Here is a 22718-nt window from a genome sequence, read left to right on the forward strand (position 1 = left end):
CATTTATCTCCTACCAGTACTCTAAGATGCCTCAGTTCCTTGCTCTCTAAGTGCCCAGTTTTGACATACTTGATGGCTCACTACTGGAAAGAAACCAGACAGAGAAAGGCAACCAGAGTTCTACTCCTGAGATCTCACCTCCATTATGAATGGCACCCTCTGTGCTCCTTGGGTCTTAAGGGGTAGCAGCTAAAGCAGTGGCCACTATGTTTTAGCATACCTTCTTTTAAAAAAATTTGCCAACAAAATGTCCTAAGTTAACCCTATAAAGGGCAACCACTGCTGGAGGAAAGGCTGTGGATGATATACTGACAATACACGCAATTTATCTTTTTCATTTCTGAGGTCTGGCAAAAGCCTATTTGTCTTACAACAAGCAGAACAGTAGCTGACATGAAGCACCTTACAAAATGTCAGTCTCCTTAAAGACCAAAATCGAAGAGAAAAATTATACTACTATCATGGGGCTGAATTCACAGTTATTCTTTAAGATACACACATACACACACATATACATACACACACATACACATACACCTGCAACAAGATAATGTCTGTTTATATGAAATCCCAAGAATGTGTCTGTTTTTTGAACTTATAAGAAAATAAGCTAAACCAAGACTGCATGTGAAAAAGACTTAGCTCTCCTAGGCACAACCAGAAGCAGCTGAGATGATTGGGTCATCTTAGCTGTGCAAAAGGAGTGCTGCTACATTCCAGAAAAACTGAGTTAGTCAGTAAAACATTAAATGGGTAACATTAAACATTGGCATTTGGCTAGGGTCCTGCCCTTCTTGGTACTCCAGATACCTATTACTTCTCAGTGGAGTATTTAAAGAACCTCTGGGCTAGAAGAGTTATCCACCAACAACTCTGAAGTGTTCATTGGCTATGAAGTGAAAAACCAATCATCTGCCTTCTGAGTGTTATCAATGATACATACAATTCTTATAGTCACAACTGTTAGGTCACGTAACTCTGAAAAGGTCAAAGATATTGATGTTTGATACAGAAGGAAGGGAATACCAGTGAGTTGTCTGGACTACACTAAACATACCTGAAATCTGAGTTCGAGAAGTATAATAGAACTGGGCTCCAAATTAAGTCTCAGTTGCAAACTGGATTAATGGGGGATAGATTTCTATCTAGAAGAAAAGAAAGACTAATCTGTGTTTTATGACGTTCCTAGTTAAGTATCACAATCAAGTATATAATTAAGGCTGTGATTCTCCAGATATGAAATATCACTTTATTTTTTAAAATAAAGCAAAAACAAAAACAAAAAAAACCCTGTCATGTTACAATTTTGAGATGGTAGCAAGCATCACAAAAATCAAAAGTCCAACAGTCCCAGGGGACTTAGTAAGTATATACAATTATAGAAATAGTCTGGAGACAGTAAGGAATATCCAAATAGCAATACAGAAGACAAACCTTAATGATGATCTCCTTTTTAACCCTTATAAGTGTGGACACTGCATTTCATATTAAGCTCCATGAAAGCAGAAACCTTCATCAATCTTGTGACCATTTCTCCCTTGTACCTAATAAAGTGACTGGAACATAATAAAATGTGTTGAATGAAAGAAGCAAAATTATCTTCTCTAGAATCATACTGAAGAGAAAGGTAGAAAGCTAACTATTTTAATGCACTAGAAGAAAAATGGGGGAAATAATTGTTCTTTCTCAAGTTCTTTTCCCATCCCTTTATATTCACTTCTATGAAGTTCAAAAAATAAAGACGACTCTGTATCAATATGCCCAAGATACCCTCTCATATAACAATCACAAAAATTTCACCAAAGTCGGAGAAACACTAGGGTTATCATAACATGCACAGCTTAATATTCACTACAATTGTACAACAGAGCATGGTAGTATAACAACTGAGAAGCTCTAGGTGCTGGTAAAGAGAATTCTGTCTACTCATATTTTTAGAGGGACAGTTTTAAATTTTCATTTTAACTCCCAAAGTTTCCTGCTCAGGTTTACTAAGCTTCCAATGCTTCCACAGTGACAGAAGTCTGAATCCTAGAATTTTGCATCTATGTTATTAAATATCTCAGTTCTGTTTCTGCAAATCTAAATCTAAGGACTTAAAAAATATTAGGAGCTTAATTTTATTTATTTATATTTATTTATTTATTTATTTATTTATGAGTCGGAGTCTCTGCCACCCAGGCTGGAGTGCAGTGGCGCGGTCTCAGCTCACTGCAACCTCCACCTCCCAGGTTCATGCAATTCTTCTGCCTCAGCCTCCCGAATACGTGGGATTACAGGCGCCCACCACCATGCCTGGCTAATTTTTTTTGCAGTTTTAGTAGAGATGGGGTTTTTAGTAGAGATGGGGTTTCACCATGTTGGCCAGGCTGGTCTTGAACTCCTGACCTCAGGTGATCTGCCCGCCTCAGCCTCCCAAAGTAGTGGGATTACAGGGTTGAGCTACCTACCACGCCTGGCCAGGAATTTAATTTTAAACAGTGCGCAACGTTCGCCTTCTTCGGGAAAGCTATTGGGACAACTATATGCGATTCCTATCAATCTCATCTGTGGTATATTTGCATGCCCAGCACGCCTAAAACATGACAAGACAGAAGTGCCATGAAAATTATTATTTATGTAGCTCTTTCAGTGAGTGCTTATTTCTTAGGGAGGTTATGAATGAGAGTAAGACAGCCAGAGGAAAAACTGCCAAGGCCTGCCCTACTTCCATGTTACTACTCTATTTACAGAAATAACTCAGGCCAGATTAGGATGATGCCAAAAACCTGTGCACATGCATGTTCTTCCTCTCTCAAATAACATGCCTGATACTCAGTAACGGGTGGCCAGATTCTCCTTAACCAAATGGAAAACATCCAATTTATAGATTAAAACTACTCTACAGCTGGGGGGACAACTTCCAGAAGAGAAAACCTATTTATGCAAAGCACCTTGAAAGATAAAATCTCTAGCAACTGCTACCTAACCTTTCAAGACCTGTTCAGGCACAAGAATGCCCTTTCACACAAGGAAAGAGATTCAGAAGCTGTTTTAAACTGAGGTTACAAAGCAAATGCAGAGGGGAAAAGCAGTCAGGCCCACCAAGAGAGATTTTTGTAAGTCAACATGAAAGGTAGGCTTTGGGGGTTCTGATTTGACAGTCTAACTACTACATATCAACCTCCCAAAGCTCCCCATTAACCCAAGTAACAGTCTAGTAAGTAGATATATCAAGAGGCTTTTTGAAATATAAAATGGTTAGTCTGCCACAAGATGGTATTTAAAACATTTCAACAGTACTCTAACAACTTTCAGTATTTAAAAACACTGAAGAGCTCACAGAAAGCCAGGCCATTTTCATTGTTTTCACTATTAAGTAAACAAGGTACTGACTTCACTTTAAAATAAACAAATAAAACTTGAATTCAAGTCACACTTTCCAAACAAACCTCATTTATTAAAAAAAAAAATTATATATATATATATATCTCAGTGGTAGATTCCAAAAAACTTTTTTTTTTTTTTTTTTTTTTGAGATGGAGTCTGGCTCTGTTGCCCGGGCTGGAGTGCAGCGGCGCAATCTTGGCTCACTACAACCTCTGCCTCCTGGGTTCAAGTGATTCTTGTGCCTCAGCCTCCCGAGTAGCTGGGACTACAGGCATGCAACACCATGCCCAGCTAATTTTTTGTATTTTTAGTAGACGGGGTTTTGCCATGTTGGCCAGGCTAGTCTTGAACTCTTGACCTCAAGTGATCTGCCCACCTTGGCCTCCCAAAGTGCTGGGATCACAGGTGTGAGCCACTGCACCCAGCCTCTGAAAGCATTTTTGATCAGTAACACAGCAGGTTTTAAACTCAGAATAAAAACATGATGAATAAAAGCTATTATAAAATGAAGAAACTGTCTTGATTTTTTTTAAAAGCAGGCAAAATCAAGCAAGGTGAGAAAGAAATTAGGCAAAGTAAAGTAAATTAGACTTTGAACAAGTAAGAATTTCAAGAAAAATAGAAAATATGGCTATTTTCCTCTGTTAGCATGTACCTCCCAAACTAACTGTTATAACTAACTGTTACAACTAAAAAGGAAAGGGGGCGAATGAAATTTTACAAAGTCACAGGTGTCCTGAGTCATCCACAACATTGGGTCAGTCCAAACTATGTGTTTGGTCAATGACACACTGAACTTTCCTCCAAAGGTGAGTTACTTCTAAATATGCCAGAAAAACTAAGAATAACAATTCAATTTGGTACATTCTTACATAAAAGGCTGGTCTAGCCAGTCTTTCCCCATCATAAAGAACTGAATTGTAAAGAACTGAAAAGTAAACCAAATCAATAAAAGGTCACTTTTATAGGTTTATTTGAGTCCTCAGAGTTTTAAATCAGCTCATATAAAATTAACTTGCTAGACAGGGCACCCCCACAAACACGTATTTTTAGCCTAGTTTTCCATCTCTCAGAATTTTTCTCTGAAGTTCTCATTAATAATAAGAAAGTTAAAACACCTTCGACCAGTCAACATAAATTGTCATTAGATGTGACAAGAAATACAAAACCCAACCCCTGCTCCCAAAACTCATTAGAAAATAATTTAAGGCCAGGTGCAGTGGTTCATGCCTGTAATCCCAGCATTTTAGAATGCCAAGGTGGGAGGATCGTGTGAGCCCAGCCCAAGCAACACAATGAAACCCTATTTCTACAAAAACTTTAAAAAATTAGCCAGGCATGGTGCGGTGGCTCACATCTGTAATCCCAACTACTCAGAAGGCCAAGGTAAGAGGATTATTTGAGCCCAGGAGGCCAAGATTGCACCACTGCACTCCCAGCCTGGGTGACAGAGTGAGACCTTGTCTTAAAAAAAAAAAAAAAAAAAAAAAGACGGCCGGGCGCGGTGGCTCACGCCTGTAATCGCAGCACTTTGGGAGGCCGAGGCAGGCGGATCACCAAGTCAGGAGATCGAGACCATCCTGTCTAACATGGTGAAACCCCGTCTCTACCAAAAATACAAAAAATTAGCCGGGCGTTGTGGCGGGCGCCTGTCGTCCCAGCTACTCGGGAGGCTGAGGCAGGACAATGGAGTGAACCCTGGAGGTGGAGGTTGCAGTGAGTCGAGATCGCACCACTGCACTCCAGCCTGGGCGACAGATCGAGACTCCGTCTCAAAAAAAAAGAAAAAGAAAAAGAAAGAAAGAAAAAAAAATTTAGACACATAGACACTATTTTCAAAGAACTATGGTTAATTTATTTATTTTTATTTTTATTTAATTTTTTTTTGAGATGGAGTCTCACTCTGTCACCCAGCCTGAAGTGCAGTGGCATGATTTCAGCTCACTGCAACCTCCACCTCCTGGGTTCAAGCAATTCTCCTGCCTCAGCCTCCCAAGTAGCTGGGATTAAAGGTGCCCAACACCATACCCGGCTAATTTCTGTATTTTTAGATGGGGTTTCATCATGTTGGCCCAACTGGTCTCCAACTCCTCATCTGAAGTGATCCTCCCACCTCGACCTCCCAAAGCTGGGATTACAGGCATGAGCCACCATGCTCAGCCTATGGTTAACTTATTTCTAGTTTGTCTTAAAAGAGGCTGCAGTACATCAAAACAATGTTTTTCTTGTATTTTTTTCTTTTTAGTGTTTGTAGAGACAGGATCTCGCTACATTGCCAAAGCTGGTCTTAAACTCCTGGGCTCAAGTGATCCTCCTGCCTTGACCTGTAAAAGTGCTGGGAGGCCATGTGCAGTGTACATATGTAATATCAGCTATCCAAGTGAGAGGATAGCTTGAGCCCAAGAGTTCGAGATCAACCTGGGCAACACAGGAAGACTCCATCTCTACAATTAAAAAATTAGCTGGGCACAGTAGTGCACGCCTGTGGACCCAGCTACTCAGGAGAGGCTGAGGCAGGAGGATCGCCTGAGCCCAAGAGTTTAAGGCTATAGTGAGCCATGATCACAACATTGCACTCCAGCCTGGGCAACAGAGCGAGATGCTGTCTCCAAAAAAAAAAAAAAGTGCTGGGATTCTGTGTGTGAGCTACCATACCCAATCTGTATTTTTTTTTTTTAAACCAACAATTTCTCTGTCTCCCATTTTGAGCAAATTCCCATATTTCCTACCCTATTTTTCAAAGTGGTATTAATGTCTCAGATATCCTAATGAAATTTCAGAGACAATCATCCTTGTGGTTGCAAAAAAAAAAAAAAGAGCTTTCAAAAGAGCAGATGCTCACAGCTCTTTCCAACTACCTTGTTCTATTCAAGGATACACCTCCTCTAGCCTGCTGGAAATGACTGGAAGATTAATTAGAGCAGAAATAAAGCGATGAAGTAAAACTGTACAGGTGGAGCCAATATCCCATCATATAGAAGTCTAGTTCCTAGTAACAAAACCAATATTGGATTGTGTTTAGATGCCATTAAGTTATAGGTGGCTTAAAAGCATGAGACATAAATTCTTCTTCCTACTTTAGAGCAGGAGATACTTCACTAATGTTTGGTCATCACACCAGTACAAGAAAATACTACATATCATGTGTAAGAGAAAGCTCGCAGTTACACAATCACATACATAAGCTAAAACATTTCCTTCTTATTTAACTATTAAGAAAATGAAAACTAGGCAAGGGAGGATTGCCCATTATGTACTTACCAGAATTCTGGATCCGCCATGTTTTTACAAACTGAGTATCCGGAGGTATTGACTCCCCTTCTCCTATGGTGACATCTTCAACAAAGGACATAGAGGGCACACTGATGTTTGGGCTCTCAAAGTCATAATAGGCGCCAATTGCTGCTTGTAGGTTCCTATAGAAAAAGAGAAAAGGCAACAGACTTCAGTACTGTCCAGATATTATCCTAATTGTTAAACAAAAGGAAAAAGCCTGTTTCTTAGGGTTTGTCACAGAACCTGAGGCTCCTGGTATACACGTCTTTAAAGCCTTCTATTCTGGCTGAGGAACAATAGGAAAAACACCAGGACCAACAAATTTGTGTTATCACTTTCTTCCCACATAGAAAGTAACAAACATTAGTACCATCAGCAACAGTATGAGGAAATCTCCCTTATTACCCACAGGAAAACAAGAATGGGTAAAGAAATCAATTAAAAGAGAGCTCTATAAATACGGAATTCAAAGAAGCACTACTTTTTATTTTGTATTATTATTATTTGTTAATATTAAAAAAAAGAGAGAGAGACAGCCATGTTGCCCAGGCTAGTCTTGAACTCCTGAGCTCAAGCGATCCATCCATCTCAGCCTCCCAAAGTGCTAGGATTATAGGCATGAGCCACTGAGCCCAGCCAGAAGCTTCACTTTTTAAAATAAAGTTAATATGTGCACATAATACAGAAAATCATGTTCTCTTTTTTCCTCAACATACACACACAGATATAACTGTTCATATTACTTTCTTAAATATCCTTCCAGAACTTTCTTAAACACATTCAAGCAAACATAATATACAATCTTATTTTCCCCCTTTTTTATACAAATGGTAGCATAATATACAATGCCCTTTGCTTTATTCTCTTAATACTGTATCTTGAAAACATCTCTGTTAGTACATAAAGAGCATCCTCATTGTTTTTTACAGCTGTAACCACTATACAGATGGATCATCATTTAACCAGTCGACTTTTGAGTTTGTTTCCAGTCATTAACTCTTCCACAAATAAGCTTAAGCATACAGTTTTGTATACATGCAAGTGTATACAATCTGTGAGATAAATTCCTATTAAGTGATACTGCTGTGCCAGAGTTTGTGGTTTTAATAAATATATCCAAACTTCCCTCAATAAAAGTTGTACGCTAATGGTCCCACCAAGAATATAAGAGTACGCCTATTTTCCCCACTTGCTCATCAGTGGCGTTTCTCTAACATTTTGGATTTCTCCCATCTAATAGGTTAAAAAAAATATATCTCAGTGAGATCTTGAGAGGCTGAGTATCTTTTTACAGGTTTAAGAGCCATTTGTAAAGGCTGGGCTCAGTGGCTCACGCCTGTAATCCCAGTACTTTGGGAGGCCGAGGTGGGCAGATCACAGGGTCAGGAGTTCAAGATCAGCCTGGCCAACATAGTGAAACCCGTCTCTACTAAAAAAAGTACAAAAAATTAGCCAGGCACGGTGGCGGGCACCTGTAATCCCAGCTACTCGGGAGGCTGAGGCAGTAGAATCGCTTGAACCCGAGAGGTGGAGGTTGCAGTGAGCCAAGATAGCACCATTGCACTCCAGCCCAGGCAATAGTGCCAGACTCCGTCTCAAAAAAAAAAAAAAAAGAGCCATTTGTAGTTTCTTTTTTGGAAGTATCATTTTGTAAATGTTGGTGTTCTTTTTAATTACTCACAAATCCCCTTTCATCAGAAGGAACTACGAAGCACATAAGCCAGAGTTCCCAACTGAGCAGAAGCGCGTGATTGTCAGCTTGGTTATCAGTGCAAGGGCCACTAAAGGGTTTCAGTAAGCTGCGTTCATTACAGAGATCAAGGAAATTGTTGGTAATTACATTAACTGCTTCTCTTCTGGTCTTACTCAAACCAGTGACATCATCTCCACTTCCCACGCTATATAACAATCCAAACTGCATGTTTCTAAACATAATCCAACCATAAACCAACGAATCCACTGAGCTGTTTTTAATTATACATAAACATAGCATGAAACAAGCTCTGACAGTACACAACTGATCAACAGAAATGCTAATAACAGCAAATAATTTTCTGTTGCAGGCCTGCCTGCTCCTCCAGGTGCTTGCAGCTGCCAGAAAGGAAGGCTATAATTAGAGCAGGTACCTGAGGTCAAGCCTCATGCAATGGTGGCCTGTCATATTAGTCAGTAATGACTGAAATTACAATACCAATGGCCTGCCTATGGTATATGTGCTTGATAATATTTACATAAAGAGAGCTGGGCTGGGGCCAAACTGCACCTGTTTGCTTGACTATTCAATACAAAGCTTGAACTTGAGTCTTCTCAGCAGTTTCCTGTCTAGCTGACAGTGATCTAAAGTGAAGGATGTTTGTGACGGGTCAAACTTGGGGAAATCCAGCCCCTACCATCCACAAACAGGCTTAGAAGTATATCTGGAATTAGCATTACACTTAGGGATCAGGGAGAATATGGGAGAAAAATAAGCCTAGTTTGCAATTTGCTCTTTTGAAAACATTTTGGAAAAGCTGTATGTCTACCGTTTTGAAAAGAGAATTTTTTTGCAGCAGGTCTTCAGTAAGTAGCCTGCTGAATTGTTTTCTGTTCACTTGGCTGCAAAATATGTTTTGGAGGGAAGAAACTATTTGTGCACTCAGGACAATTGCCAATTCTCATCCCCAGCTTGTGTCATATTTCACCCTTTGGTTCTGCCATCAGGATAGGACTTTAAGACCACTGCAGTAGGAACACTAGTAAGTGGGAAAGTCAAGCTACCCAACTTAGGCAGATCCATTCCTATCCTCAAATCTCCTTTCACACCTTTCCAACTTATCCCACAGTCAAAGCTTATTTGTATGTGTATTATACAGGTAATTCAGCCAGAGAAAGATTAAGAAACATTTTTAAACCCCAAACTGAAACTGAAAGCAGCGAACTGGAATCCTGGCAGGAAGCTGGAGAGGATGACAAAGCAAATTCATTTCCCAAGTACAAGGCGGAAAGTGGACTTTAGCCCAAGTGATCTAACCCATCAAGCAGGTACACAGCTACAAATGTGGGGTACACAGCTTCTCAGAGTTCAGAGAATTTAAATTACTGGCCCACTAGGCTGAGCAACAGCAGGCATAGACCAAACAGCTCCAATTCAGTGTTAGAAAGTAGACATGATAGCAGGTATTCCTGTTCAAAACAACATACTCAGCTATTATTAGCCAACAAGTAATTCTTCATGAAATGGAGCTGGCTGAGGTGATGGGAAAGGGAAAACATTGACCCAGCATTCAGTGCAGTCTGAAAGTTTAAACCTCCAGATTCCTTCAGTGTTTCTGCTCAAAAAAGTTTTAAATCTAATTTCAGATGGTTAAATGTACCCTGAAGAACAAACAAAGGCAACGTTAACAGTGAAAAAAAGCACAGATTGCCGGGCGCGGTGGCTCACGCCTGTAATCCCAGCACTTTGGGAGGCCGAGGCGGGCGGATCACGAGGTCAGGAGATCGAGACCATCCTGGCTAACACGGTGAAACCCCGTCTCTACTAAAAAATACAAAAAATTAGCCGGGCGTGGTAGCGGGCGCCTGTAGTCCCAGCTACTCGGGAGGCTGAGGCAGGAGAATGGCGTGAACCCGGGAGGCGGAGCTTGCAGTGAGCCGAGATCGCGCCACTGCACTCCAGCCTGGGCAACAAAGCAAGACTCCGTCTCAAAAAAAAAAAAAAAAAAAAAGCACAGATTAAGATGGATGCTGGTGCTGGATGCTGTGACTCACGCCTGTAATCCCAACACTTTGGGAGGCAGAGGCGGGCAGATCACTTGAGGTCAGGAGTTTGAGACCAGCCTGGCCAACATGGTGAAACCTTGTCTCTATAAAAAATACAAAAATTAGCTGGGCATAGTGCATGCCTGTAATGAGCTACTTGGGAGGATGAGATAGGCGAATTGCTTGAACCCAGGAGGCGGAGGTTGCAATGAGCCGAAATTGTGCCACTGCACTCACTCTGACCTAGGCAACAAAGTGAGACTCTGTCTCAAAAAAAAAAAAAAAAGATGGATGATGGTAATAGTTGCACACTGCCAATATAGTTAATGCCACAGAACTGTATACTTAAAATGGTAAATTTCATGTCATGCAGATTTTACCACAATGAAATAATTTTTCTTTTTCTTTTTCTTTTTTTTTAAGAGTATGGTCTTTAGGCCGGACACAGTGGCTCACACCCATAATCCCAGCACTTTGGGAGGCCGAGGCGGGCAGATCGCCTGAGGTCAGGAATTCGAGACCAGCCTGGCCAACATGGGGAAACCTTGTCTCTACTAAAAATACAAAACTTAGCTGGGCATGGTGGTGGGCGCCTGTAATCCCAGCTACTTGGGAGGCTGAGTCAGGAGAATTGCTTGAACCTCAGGAGGCAAAGTCTGCAGTGAGCTGAGATTGCGCCACTGCACTCCAGCCTGGGCAACAGGGCAAGACTCCATCTCAAGAAAAAAAAGACTGTGATCTTTAGAGTCAGCTCCAACTCTTGGCTGTGGGGTTTTGAACAAGCAGCTAAGCCTTTCCCCATCAGTTTTACTCATCTGCAAAACTGAGTTGATACTACCTATCTCATTATAATGTTGGCTGTGAAGATTGCAGAGGCAACGTATGCAAATGTCCTGGTTGGCAGTCATTCATTCAACAAATATTTAATGAACGAGCATTTACCCTTGTGCCAGGCACCTGGCCTGGAGCATTAGGGATACAGCAAATTGTAAGACAGGCATGGCCCTTGCCTTCAGTGTTTATACTCTATAGCTAACCAGGGACATTCAAACAAAGGTTAACTCCAAATGCCTCTCGCACAGAGGCTATGGGCCCAAAGCAGCTTTTCCTGCTTAGGGTGAAAGATGGGCTTGGTACACAGCACAGTTTCAACTGCACAGACAATGAAGTTAACCCGAACTGGAGAAGAATTTGGTAACACTGACATGTTTCCTGATAAAATACAACTCTGTCCAACCTTCATTTTATAGATGAGGCTACTGAGGCACTGACAGGCGAGGTTAATTTGCCCTAGGCTAGGCAATTATTAGAATTCAGAGCCACACCTATTCAAAAGTTTTAACCTACCCAGAATTTCCAATTATATAACACTCTGAACATCTGATTTTCTTAACATACTAATTACCATTATGAATTCTATAAATGAATTGTAACCCCCGTTAAACTGAATTCTTTAAAGAATTGATCTTGCATATATTCACAAACATAGAACATTTATTTTTGTTGTATATATACATACATAAGGCAGTCTTTTTTTTTTTTTTTTTAACGGAGTCTCACTCTGTCCCAAGGCTGGAGTGCCGTGGTGCTATCTCGGCTCACTGCAACCTCCACCTCCCGGGTTCAAGCAATTCTCCTACCTCAGCCTCCGGAGTAGCTGGGATTACAGGCATGTGCCACCACGCTCGGCTAATTTTGTATTTTTAGTAGAGACGGGGTTTCTCCATGTTGGTCAGGGTGGTCTCGAACTCCCAACCTCAGGTGATTCACCCGCTTTGGCCTCCCAAAGTGCTGGGATTACAGGTGTGACCCACCACGCCTGGCCCATAAGGCAGTCTTAGGAAGAAAAATCATCTATATATTTATATGAGGCCAGAAACATCATTCAAAAATATGACAGTAGAAAACAGTTAAGAAAACCAGGCCAGGTGTGGTGGCTCATGCCTATAATCCCAGCACCTTGGGAGGCGCAGAGGCAGGTGGATCACTTCAGCCCAGAAGTTCGAGACTAGCCTAGGTAACATGGCGAAACCCCATCCCTTCAAAAAAAAAAAAATCAGCCAGGCATGGTGGCGTACACCTATAGTCCCAGCCACTCAGGGGGCTGAAGTGGGAGGATCACTTGATCCCAGGAGGGTGAGGCTGCGGTGAGCTGAGACTGCGCCACTGCACTCCAGCCTGGGCAACAGTGAGACCCTGTCAAAAAAATAAATAAATGTAAAAAATCAGAAATAGAGAAGGAATGCCATTAGCTCAGATTCTCAAGGAAAAAAAAAAACTAGATACCTTTTCTTTCCATTCTCTGAACAAGTGAGAAACTCAAAAGAACACAAATTATTTATGAGAAAAAGAAAACTACCAACCTTATTTGGACACAAATTAAAATGGGAAACAGAATAATGAACCCATGTTATCAGGCATGAACAACAGCATCTTAGGGCTTCAAGAGATTGTTATCCCGAACCACAAGGGGTTTTCCTCACCTGGGGTATGCCAATAATATTGCTACTAAAGCCATGTACCACCAAGAATCAAGAAGACCTCACTATCTCTGAATGACCAAAAGGTAATTTGGCCAGAAAAAGGCTCAGCAAAATAGATGCTCTTAACCAGGGCCTTCCAACATCAATGTGAGAGGAATCTAACATGGAATACCAAAAAGAGGGGCCAAACATTACATACTTGTAACTACTATGAATTTTAAAGCCTGGAAAGAAACTAAGACTTTCATTGAAACAGAAAGATGACCGCAAATAGGGAATTCAAGTTGGGCTAAAGGCAACGGTCAATACTGTCAACCTAAAAATGTACTCGTAGATACTCTTTAATATGTGAAGACAACTAGTAAAAAGAATTTGTGGAAAATTACATTCAGAGGAGGGACAAAGTTAATATCAACATTTTACCCACTTCTTAGAGCCCTATGGCATCTAAAATTGTTTCTCCTCTCTTTGTTTCCTGGCTATTTCTTGATCCATTAGTTTTATTATTTTTAAGAACTGGTCCTTCTGTCTTCAGCAGCTATACCATTTTCCAAGTAGAAAATAAAAAATAAGTACTCTGCCACAAAAAAGAAAGGAAGTGGTGGCATTGTTTTATTATTGTATTAGGTAATAGTACATAGTTATGTATGAGAATATCCTTGTTTTTAAAAAATACATGCAGAAACATTTAAAGATCAAGGGTCATAAAATGTCTACAACTTTCAAATGATTTTTTAAAAATCTTACATAAAGAAAGCAAATATGGCAAAAATGTTAACCATTGTGGAATCTAGGTGGTAGGCACGAGGCTATACACTCTACAATTCTTTAAAATGTTCTGTAAGGGCTGGGCACGGTGGCTCATGGAGGTGGGGGTACTGAGAAATTTGGAACTGGAACTAAGAAAGTTTCTCTCATAGTATCTGGTCTATAAACTACACATTTGAGAGCTCTGGACAGTCATGGCTCTCTTCAACAGAGATAAAAGACCACTGCAAACATCTAGATAAAACACACAGAGAAAGAAACCTAAAGGTATTTCAAGTCCTTGAGTCTAGTTGTTCCTGAAGCACAAACATATTTCTGTCTTTGGGTTCTGTGTAACATAAAAATATCCTTAAAGAAACCCTTTTATCATTATCTAGTTTGAAGTAAGTTTGTTACTTTCAACATAATAGGTCCAAATTAGTTCAATATTGTATAATGGCTTCTAGGGAGAGTTTGAATGGAAGGTACAAAGCCAATTAAAAGACATAGAAGAGGCCGGGCGCGGTGGCTCACGCCTGTAATCCCAGCACTTTGGGAGGCCCAGGTGGGCAGATCACAAGGTCAGGAGATTGAGACCATCCTGGCTAAAACAGTGAAACCCTGTCTCTACTAAAAATATAAAAAATTAGCTGGGCGTGGTGGCAGGCGCCTGTAGTCCCAGCTACTCAGGAGGCTGAGGCAGGAGAATGGCGTGAACCCGGGAGGCAGAGCTTGCAGTGAGCCGAGATCACGCCACTGCACTCCAGCCTGGGTGACAGAGCAAGACTCCGTCTCAAAAAAAAAAAAAAAAAAAGAAAAAGAAAAGAAAAAGACATAGAAGAGAAGCTGGAGCACTAAGTTAAAACTTACTCAGATCTAGCAATTCCACTTCTGGGTATCTAAGAGAACTGAAAGCAGTTCTAAAAAAGAATATGTGTGTTCAGAGCAGCATTATTCATAACAGTCAAATGGTGAAAGCAACCCAAGTGTCCACTGACCAATGAACAAATAAACAATATATGATTTATACATGTAATGGGATATTATTTAGCCTTAAAAAGGAAGAAAATTCTGAAAACACATAACATTACGGATGAACCTTGAGGATTTTATGCTAAGTGAAATAAGTCTGTCACAAAGGTCAAATACTTACATGGAAAGTGGGTAGTTGTTTAATGAGTACATAGTTTCTGTTTTGCAAGATGAAAGAATCCTGGAGATTGTTTGCAAAATGACGTGAATATACTTAACACGCTACGGAATAGTACACTTAAAAATGGGTAAGATGGGCCAGGCATGGTGGCTCACACCTGTAATCCCAGCACTTTGGGAGGCCAAGGCAGGAGGACTACTTGAGCCCAAGACTGGTCCAGCCTGGGCAACATGGTGAGACCTTGTCTCTATAAAATTTAAAAGAAAATTTAAAATTAGCCAGGCTGGGACTACACAGGGTGGTGTGCACCTATAGTCACAGCTACTTGGGAGGCTGCAGTGGGAGGATCCCTTGAGCCCGGGAGTTCAAGGCTACAGTGAGCCCTAATGATGCCACTCTACACGAGCCTGGATGACAGAGTGAGATCCTGTCTCAAAAAAAAAGAGTTAAGATGGGAAATGTTAAGTACATTTCACCACTAAAGGACCATGACGGCTCATGCCTGGAATCCCAGCACTCTGGGTGGCTGAGGCAAGAGGAGTACTTAATGCCAGGAGTTCAAGACCAGCCTGCGAAACAAAGTGAGACTCTGTCTCTACAAAAAAATTGAAAAATTATCTAGGTATAGTGGCGCGTGCCTATAGTCCCAGCTACTCAGAAGGTTGAAGTGGAAAGATCACTTGAGCCCAGGAGGTTGAGGCTGCAGTGAGCTATTATCATACCACTGTACCCCAGCCTGGGTGACAGAATGAGACCCTGTCTCAAAGAAGAAAATGAAATTTGGATTTACTCTTAAAATGAAAGGAGAGCACCTAAAGGTTTCTAAAATTTTTGTCTTTAAAATTTTAAACTTAAAAAAAAAAGAGAGAGACAGACAGACAGGGTCTCACTATGTTGCCCAGACTGGTTTTGAACTCCAAGCAATCCTCCTGCCTTGGCCTCCCAAAGTGCTGGGAATATAGGCATGAGCCACCCCGTCCAGCTAAGGTCTCTTTAAAAAGCAATTTTACCGAGGTATAATTTATGCAGCATAAAATCCACCCATTTCAATTGTACAATTCAATGATTTTTAGTAAATTTACAGAATTGTGCAACCATCACCATGTTTAGAATATCATGTTTCAGAACATTTTCATCATCCTAATAATGTCCCGGTCCCTGGAACCTATGAATATGTTAAGTTATATCGCAAAGAGGAATTAAGGGTGTTAATCAGCTGACCTTAAAATAGGGAGATTATCCAGAATTATCCAGATGAAACCAATGCAATCACTTCCTTAAGAGTGGAAGAGGGAAGTTAAAGAGAGAACCGAGAAATAGCAGTGTAAGAAGGACTCAGCTTTGAAGAAGGAGAAACAGGGCCGTGAGCTAAGGAATGCCTGTAGCAGCCTCTGGAAGCAGGAAAAGGCAAGAAAAGATTCTTCAAAAGGAACAGAGTGCTGATGACGCCATGATTTTAGTGCAGAGACCATTTGAACTTGTGACCTCCAGAACTGCTAAAATTATAAATGTGTGCGTTTTTAAGTCACATAGTTTGTGGTAATGTATCACAGCACCAAAAACTAATATAATGGCTACACATTGTATTATTCTACTTTACTGTATATTTGAAAATGTTTATCATAACAAGAAAAAACTATGAATATGAAAGCAGAATAAAGACTGCAATGAAAATGGTGGGGTTTTGCGGGTTTTTTGGCGACAGGGTCTTGTTATGTTGCCCAGGCTGGTCTCAAACTCCTGGGTTCAAGAGTTCCTCTTGCCTCAGCCTCCTGAGTAGCTAGGATTACAGGAGCATGCCACAGCACCGGGATCAAAATGGTGCTGTTTTTTTGCTGAGTCATTTCCTTCATAATAACTCTGCTTCCAAGAACTCAATTTGCCATCAAAGATACATATTTAGAAATAACTCCCATTCTTGTTGCCCCCTGAATTAAACTGTCATGGATACTTCCCAAAATGGGAAACAATCACTAGGTTCAGTGTTAACTGTAATTTTTGAAAATGCTGGAACACTGGCCCAGGAGAGACATGAAAATATATGATACCCAAAAAGTCCCAGAATGACAAACAAAATGTGACTGAGAAAAAGCTATCTTTATAAACAAAATGTCTATGGTTTATCGTTGCTCATGAAACTTCAGGAAATGGTTTAAAATAGCAGTTACGAAATGATCAGATATATCTATAATGAAGTATGCCTTTCAAAAGTTTGTTACCTAACAGGGAACTTACAATAAACCAGCAGCAGTCAAATGTACCTCATCCTGGTCAGAGAGCTGTTTTCTAAAAAATACCAGCAATTTTTTGTTTTGTTTTGTTTTTTGAGAGAGACAGGGTCTTGTGCTGTCACCCAGGCTGAAGAGTGCAGTGGCACACTCACAGCTCACTGCGGGTTTGAACTCCTGGACTCAGGCAATCGTCCTGCCTCAACCTCCCAAGTAGGAGTACAGGTGCACACCACAACATCTGGCTCATCTTATCTTTTTTTTTTTTTTTTCGTAGAGATGGGGGTCTCAAGCTAGGCATGGTAGCTCACCGCCTATAATCCCAGCACTCTGGGAGGCTGAGACAGGAGGATCACTGGAGCCCGGGAGTTCAAGACCAGCCTGGGCAACACAGGGAGACCCCTTTTCTACAAAAAAAAAAAAAAAAAAATTAGCCAGGCTTGGTGGCACACACCTGTAGTCCCAGCTACTCGGAAGGCCTGACCCCATGAGGTCAAGAATGCAGCAAGCTGTTATTGTACCACTGCACTCCACTGTGGGCAACAAGACGCTGTCTCAAAAAAAGAGACAGAGAGAGAAGGAGAGATATGGGGGTCTCATTATGTTGCCCACACAGGTCTCAAACGCTGGGCCTCAAGTAATCCTCCCACCTCAGCCTCCCAAAGTGTTGGGATTATAGTAGGCGTGAGCCACCATGACCAGCTGTTTTTGATTTTTTAATTATAATAGAGATAGGGTCTTGTTACATTTCACAGGCTGGTTTCGAACTCCTGGCCTCAAGCAATCCTCCAACCTTAGCTTCCCAAAGTGCTGGGATTACAAGTATGAGCCACCACGCCCAGCCTTCATTTATTAAAAAGGAAAAAAATGCCAAAAAAACAAAATTATGAACCAACATTCCATCCTCTTGTTTCTGCATACAGTGAAAAATGCATAGGCTTTAAGAAGAAATGCCACACTTTTGCATACACCTTTGATTAAAATACTTTACAATTGTCTAATAATTCTTGCCTTTGAGATTTCCTGACAGTGTGCTTCAAAGTACCTTCAGTTTCATCTATGCTTAAAAAAAAAAAAAAAAAAATGCTGGCCATACCATCAACATACTTCACCCAGAAAAATGCACCCTAGGATATACAACTAAGAGAAAATCTATAGCCCTATGCTATCTTATTCTCTCTGCAAGAGCAAAAAGGTAAATAAACCTTAGCCAAATTCTAATATATGATGGGCAAAGACAATGTCATGTTACCTAATACTACCAAAGAATGCCACATGGCATTTAAACTCTGACCCCCAACTCTACTCATTCAGCTGCCAGTATCTCCAAGTACTCTGTGGACATATTTGGCTGCTTTCTGGTATATAGGTACCTTTAAAAAGCTATATACTTGGCCGGGCATGGTGGCTCATGCCTGTAATCCCAGCACTTTGGGAGGCCGAGGCAGGCGGATCACCTGAGGTCGGGAGTTCGAGACCAGCCTGACCAACATGGAGAAACCCCATCTCTACTTAAAAATACAAAATTAGCCAGGCGTGGTGTTGCATGCCTGTAATCCCAGTTACTCGCAATTCTGCGGCAGGAGAATCGCTTGAACCCGGGAGGCAGAGGTTGCAGTGAGCCAAGATTGCGCCATTGCACTCCTCCAGCCTGGGCAACAAGAGCGAAACTCCATCTCAAAAAAAAAAAAAAGCTATATACTTACAAATAGGGAGCTAAAACTAGATGGAACTTGGAAAAAGAATAAAAACAAATTTTATGATAATTCACAGGCCTGAGAGTAACAGTCCTCCATTTCTTTTACAAACTAATGACAGTATAAATATGTGACATGTGAGAGAATGCTATCATTTTTAATAACTAATCAGCACAAACAAGGGATACAACACTTAAAGAATATATCCTGTAAAAGTCCTGTTGTACTTGCAAACAATCTCACGTATTCTGTTAATGTTTTCATGTTCTGGGCAACCAACTCCTCAGATGACAACCAAGCAGGTTTGAGACAGCTCATCCAACTATGGCATTTCTTATGCATTCCAGAATAAAAGGACTTTTAAAAATAGCTTCTTTACATGACACTGCGTAATTATCACCAGTAAAATTAGTGGCCCTCCCCTCCATCAAAAAATCATAAAGCCACCCGAATATACATGAAAAAAAACTATCCAATCTGGTTTACAAAGAAAAAGATACTAAAAACTGAGAGGAAAAAAAAAATCTATCTATAGTTTATTCTGATTCTTCCTTGAAGAAAGTTTGGTCTCTCAAAGACAGAAAAGCAGCACACATCCCCAAATAATGTAAACATAGTGAATGAAGGTGTTTATGTAGTTCAAGCTTTACAAAGTCAAGGAGATCTTTCTCAATACCCCCTTCTTTGGATCCTGTATGGCTGAAGGTAAGGCAAATACACTTAGGCTCACAATGTTAAACTAAAACATGACCTAAATTTGGCTTTATTCACCATGAATTCCTTCCCTAATTTGATATGTTCTATTTAAAAATTAATATATTTACAGAAGAATGCCAAACAATAAATGAAGATGGAACAACAAAATTAGATAACAACCTTTTTGCAACCACCTATGCAGTATCAACTCAGTCAAGGATCATCAATAGATACTAAAACAGTGGAGAGGAAGACTGTTGGGAAAACAGGGTAGTCCCAGTCTGAGAGTCATCCCCACAGATTACTTATTAACTATAAAGGAGAAAAACAGGTGGACACTATCTTAACCAAATATTCAATTTTAGCATAGTCAGTAATAGGACAAACTAACATAATATGCCTCCTGATGTGACGCAATAGAAGACATAGCATCATCTATGTATTATTTCCAACAAAATAATCTGATTCTAATCACGACTAACCAACAACATAGGACACTCCGACTGGCATGAACTCTAAAAATGTCAATGTCATAGAATACCCACAAAAGGCGAGGGAACTGTTCTAGATAGAAGTCTAAAGAGACATGATAACCAAAGATAACATAAGATCCCTGAGAAGATCCTGCATTAAAAAAAGGAAGGTTGTAAAGGGCAATTCTGGGAACAAATTTAGAGATGGGCTATATATTAGATAATACTTTTGTTTCCATGTTAAATTCCTTCAGAGTGACAATAGTACTGTAGTCATGTAGAATGATGCTCTTGTTCTCCCAGGATATATTTGCTGAAGGGCTTAAAGGTGAAATCTCACAATCCTTGCAAGTTATCTCAAATGGTTCAGGAAAAAAAAAGTATAAAAGCTTGAGAGAACTCTCATACAATGCTGCTAAGAATGCAGAATGGTAATTACTTTGGAAAACAGTTTAGCAGATTCTTAAAAAGCTACATATAACCTTACCATACAAATTAACAATTCCCTTCCTATGTATCTACCCAAGATAAATTTAAAAATATGTCCACACAGTCTCACAAGTGAAACGTTCACAGCAGCTTTATTCATAATATAGCCAGTAAGTAAAAATTCGAATGTACATCAACTTATATATTGATATAATGATCTGTGATCCTAATGTCTCAAAATAGTCCCTCACATCAAGTAACATTCAGCCCACAGTGATGTTCACCCCTCAAATCGATAAACACATGCATAATAGACTGAGATGATAACACCTACTTTTCTTGTTACGTGGTGCCACCCAAGACCTAAAATAAACTGATAAAAAGTAAAAAGTGGCTAAAATAATAATAATAGGCCCATCTACAAAAAATCACAAAAACAGTCAAGACTCAGCCTTATCCAAGACGCCTTCAGAGGCTACCTGTGAGAACTCTGAAACCTTCTTTTCTTTTTTTGGAGACAGTCTCACTCTGTCGCCAAGGCTGGAGTGCAGTAGCAGGATTATAGCTCTCTGCAGCCTAAAACTCCTGGGCTCAAGCAATCCTCTCATCTCAGCCTACCAAGTAGCTGGGACTACTATTTAAAAAAATTAATGCCTGGCTAATTTTTTTTTTTTTTTTTTTTGGAGATGGAGTTTCGCTCTTGTCGCCAGGCTAGAGTGCAATGGCGTAATCTTGGATCACTGCAACCTCCACCTCCCGAGTTCAAGTGATTTTTCTGCCTCAGCCTCCTGAGTAGCTGGGATTACAGGTGTGCGCCACCACACCTGGCTAATTTTTTGTATTTTTAGTAGAGGCAGGGTTTCACCATGTTGGCCAGGCTGGTCTCAAACTCCTGACCTCAGGTGATCCACCCATCTTGGCCTCCCAAAGTGCTGGGATTACAAGCATGAGTCTTTTGTTTTTATGAGACAGTCTCATTCTGTTGCCCAGGCTGGAAGGCAGTGGCATGATTATGGCTCACTGTAGCCTCAACTTCCTGGGCTCGAGTGATCCTCCTGCCTCAGCCTGCAGAGTAGCTGGGACTAAAGGTATGTACCATCACACCCAGCTATTTTTTTTTTTTTTTTTTTTTTGGTAGAGACAGGGTCTCACTTTATTGCCCAGGCTGGTCTCAAACTCCTGGGCTCAAGTGATCCTCCCATTTCGGCCTCCCAAAGCACTGGGATTAAAGGCGTGAGCCACCATGCCCAGCCTGAGGCCTTCTTTTGACAGGGCAGCTGTTGTGGAGGCTCTGCCCAAGAGAAACAGAGACAAACACCCCTCCCACCAATTGCCAGCCAAAAGACTTCCAGAACCACACGACTTGTACATTGGTCTCCAGAACCATCGATGTGGTTGTTACTTTTATTACTGCCTGTGTATTAAATATTAATTACATGAATAATTGTGTGTGAAGGCCTCACAATTAACCATAAATTCAAACATACATAAAATTGACTACTGAGTCATCTGACTTCAGAGTTAACACACCTAGATGATACAAAACTAATTAACATAACATAAATAAGTAAACAAAATGTGGTATATCCATACCACATCTCAGCAATAAAAATGAATGATATACTGATATATGCTAAAGCACAAATGAACATCATAAACACTGTGCTAAGTGAAACAAGCCAGATACATGACTACATGTTATGTGATTTCCACTTAAAAAAATGTGGAGAAAAGGCAACTCTTTTTTTTTTTTGAGACGGAGTTTCACTCTTGTTGCCCAGGCTGGAATGTAACGGCGCAATCTCGGCTCACTGAAACCTCTGCCTCCCAGGTTCAAGCGATTCTCCTGCCTCAGCCTCCCGAGTAGCTGGGATTACAGGCACCCACTACCACACCCAGCTAATTTTTTGTATTTTTAGTAGAGACAGGGTTTCATCATGTTGGCCAGGCTGGTCTCGAACTTCTGACCTCAGGCAACCCACCCACCTTGGCCTCCCAAAGTGCTGGGATTACAGGCATAAGCCACCCCGCCTGGCCAAAAAGGCAAATCTTTAGAGACAAAAAAGATTAGTGGTTGCCCAAGGCTGGGGTGTGGGTATGGAGTAACTGTAAATAGGCAGAAAAAAATCTTACTGGAGTAACGAAAGTGTTCTAAAACTGGATTGGGGTGATGGTTGCAGATGGATAAACTTACTAAAAATCACTGAATTATATTAAAATAGGTTAACTTATGGTATGCAAATTATACTTCAGTAAAGGTACTTAAAAGATAAAGCAAATGTGGCAAAATGGTGATAACTAGTGAATCTATGGGAAGAGTATACACAATCACCATGTTAGTATCTCAACTTTTCTTTGGTTAGAAAATCTTCAAAATTAAAAGATGAGGATAGGGCCAGGTGCGGTGGCTCACAAAGGTAATCCCAGCA

The 22718-nt window shown here is 40.6% G+C and overlaps 1 protein-coding gene across 5 annotated transcripts in view; it reads right to left on the reverse strand.

Annotated features, from left to right (window-relative positions):
- The window catches only part of ILRUN (inflammation and lipid regulator with UBA-like and NBR1-like domains), a 154513-nt gene that overhangs the window by 105425 nt on the left and 26370 nt on the right, over positions 1 to 22718 (reverse strand). For all 5 annotated transcript variants that reach the window (XM_034961890.4, XM_034961891.4, XM_003808541.5 and 2 more), the window contains exon 2: positions 6631 to 6785. In XM_034961890.4, coding sequence (XP_034817781.1) covers positions 6631 to 6785 — 155 coding nt within the window. The remainder of the gene's footprint in view (positions 1 to 6630; positions 6786 to 22718) is intronic.

Source organism: Pan paniscus, chromosome 5 (assembly GCF_029289425.2).
Source record: "Pan paniscus chromosome 5, NHGRI_mPanPan1-v2.0_pri, whole genome shotgun sequence".
In the NCBI taxonomy this organism is placed as follows: domain Eukaryota; kingdom Metazoa; phylum Chordata; class Mammalia; order Primates; family Hominidae; genus Pan; species Pan paniscus.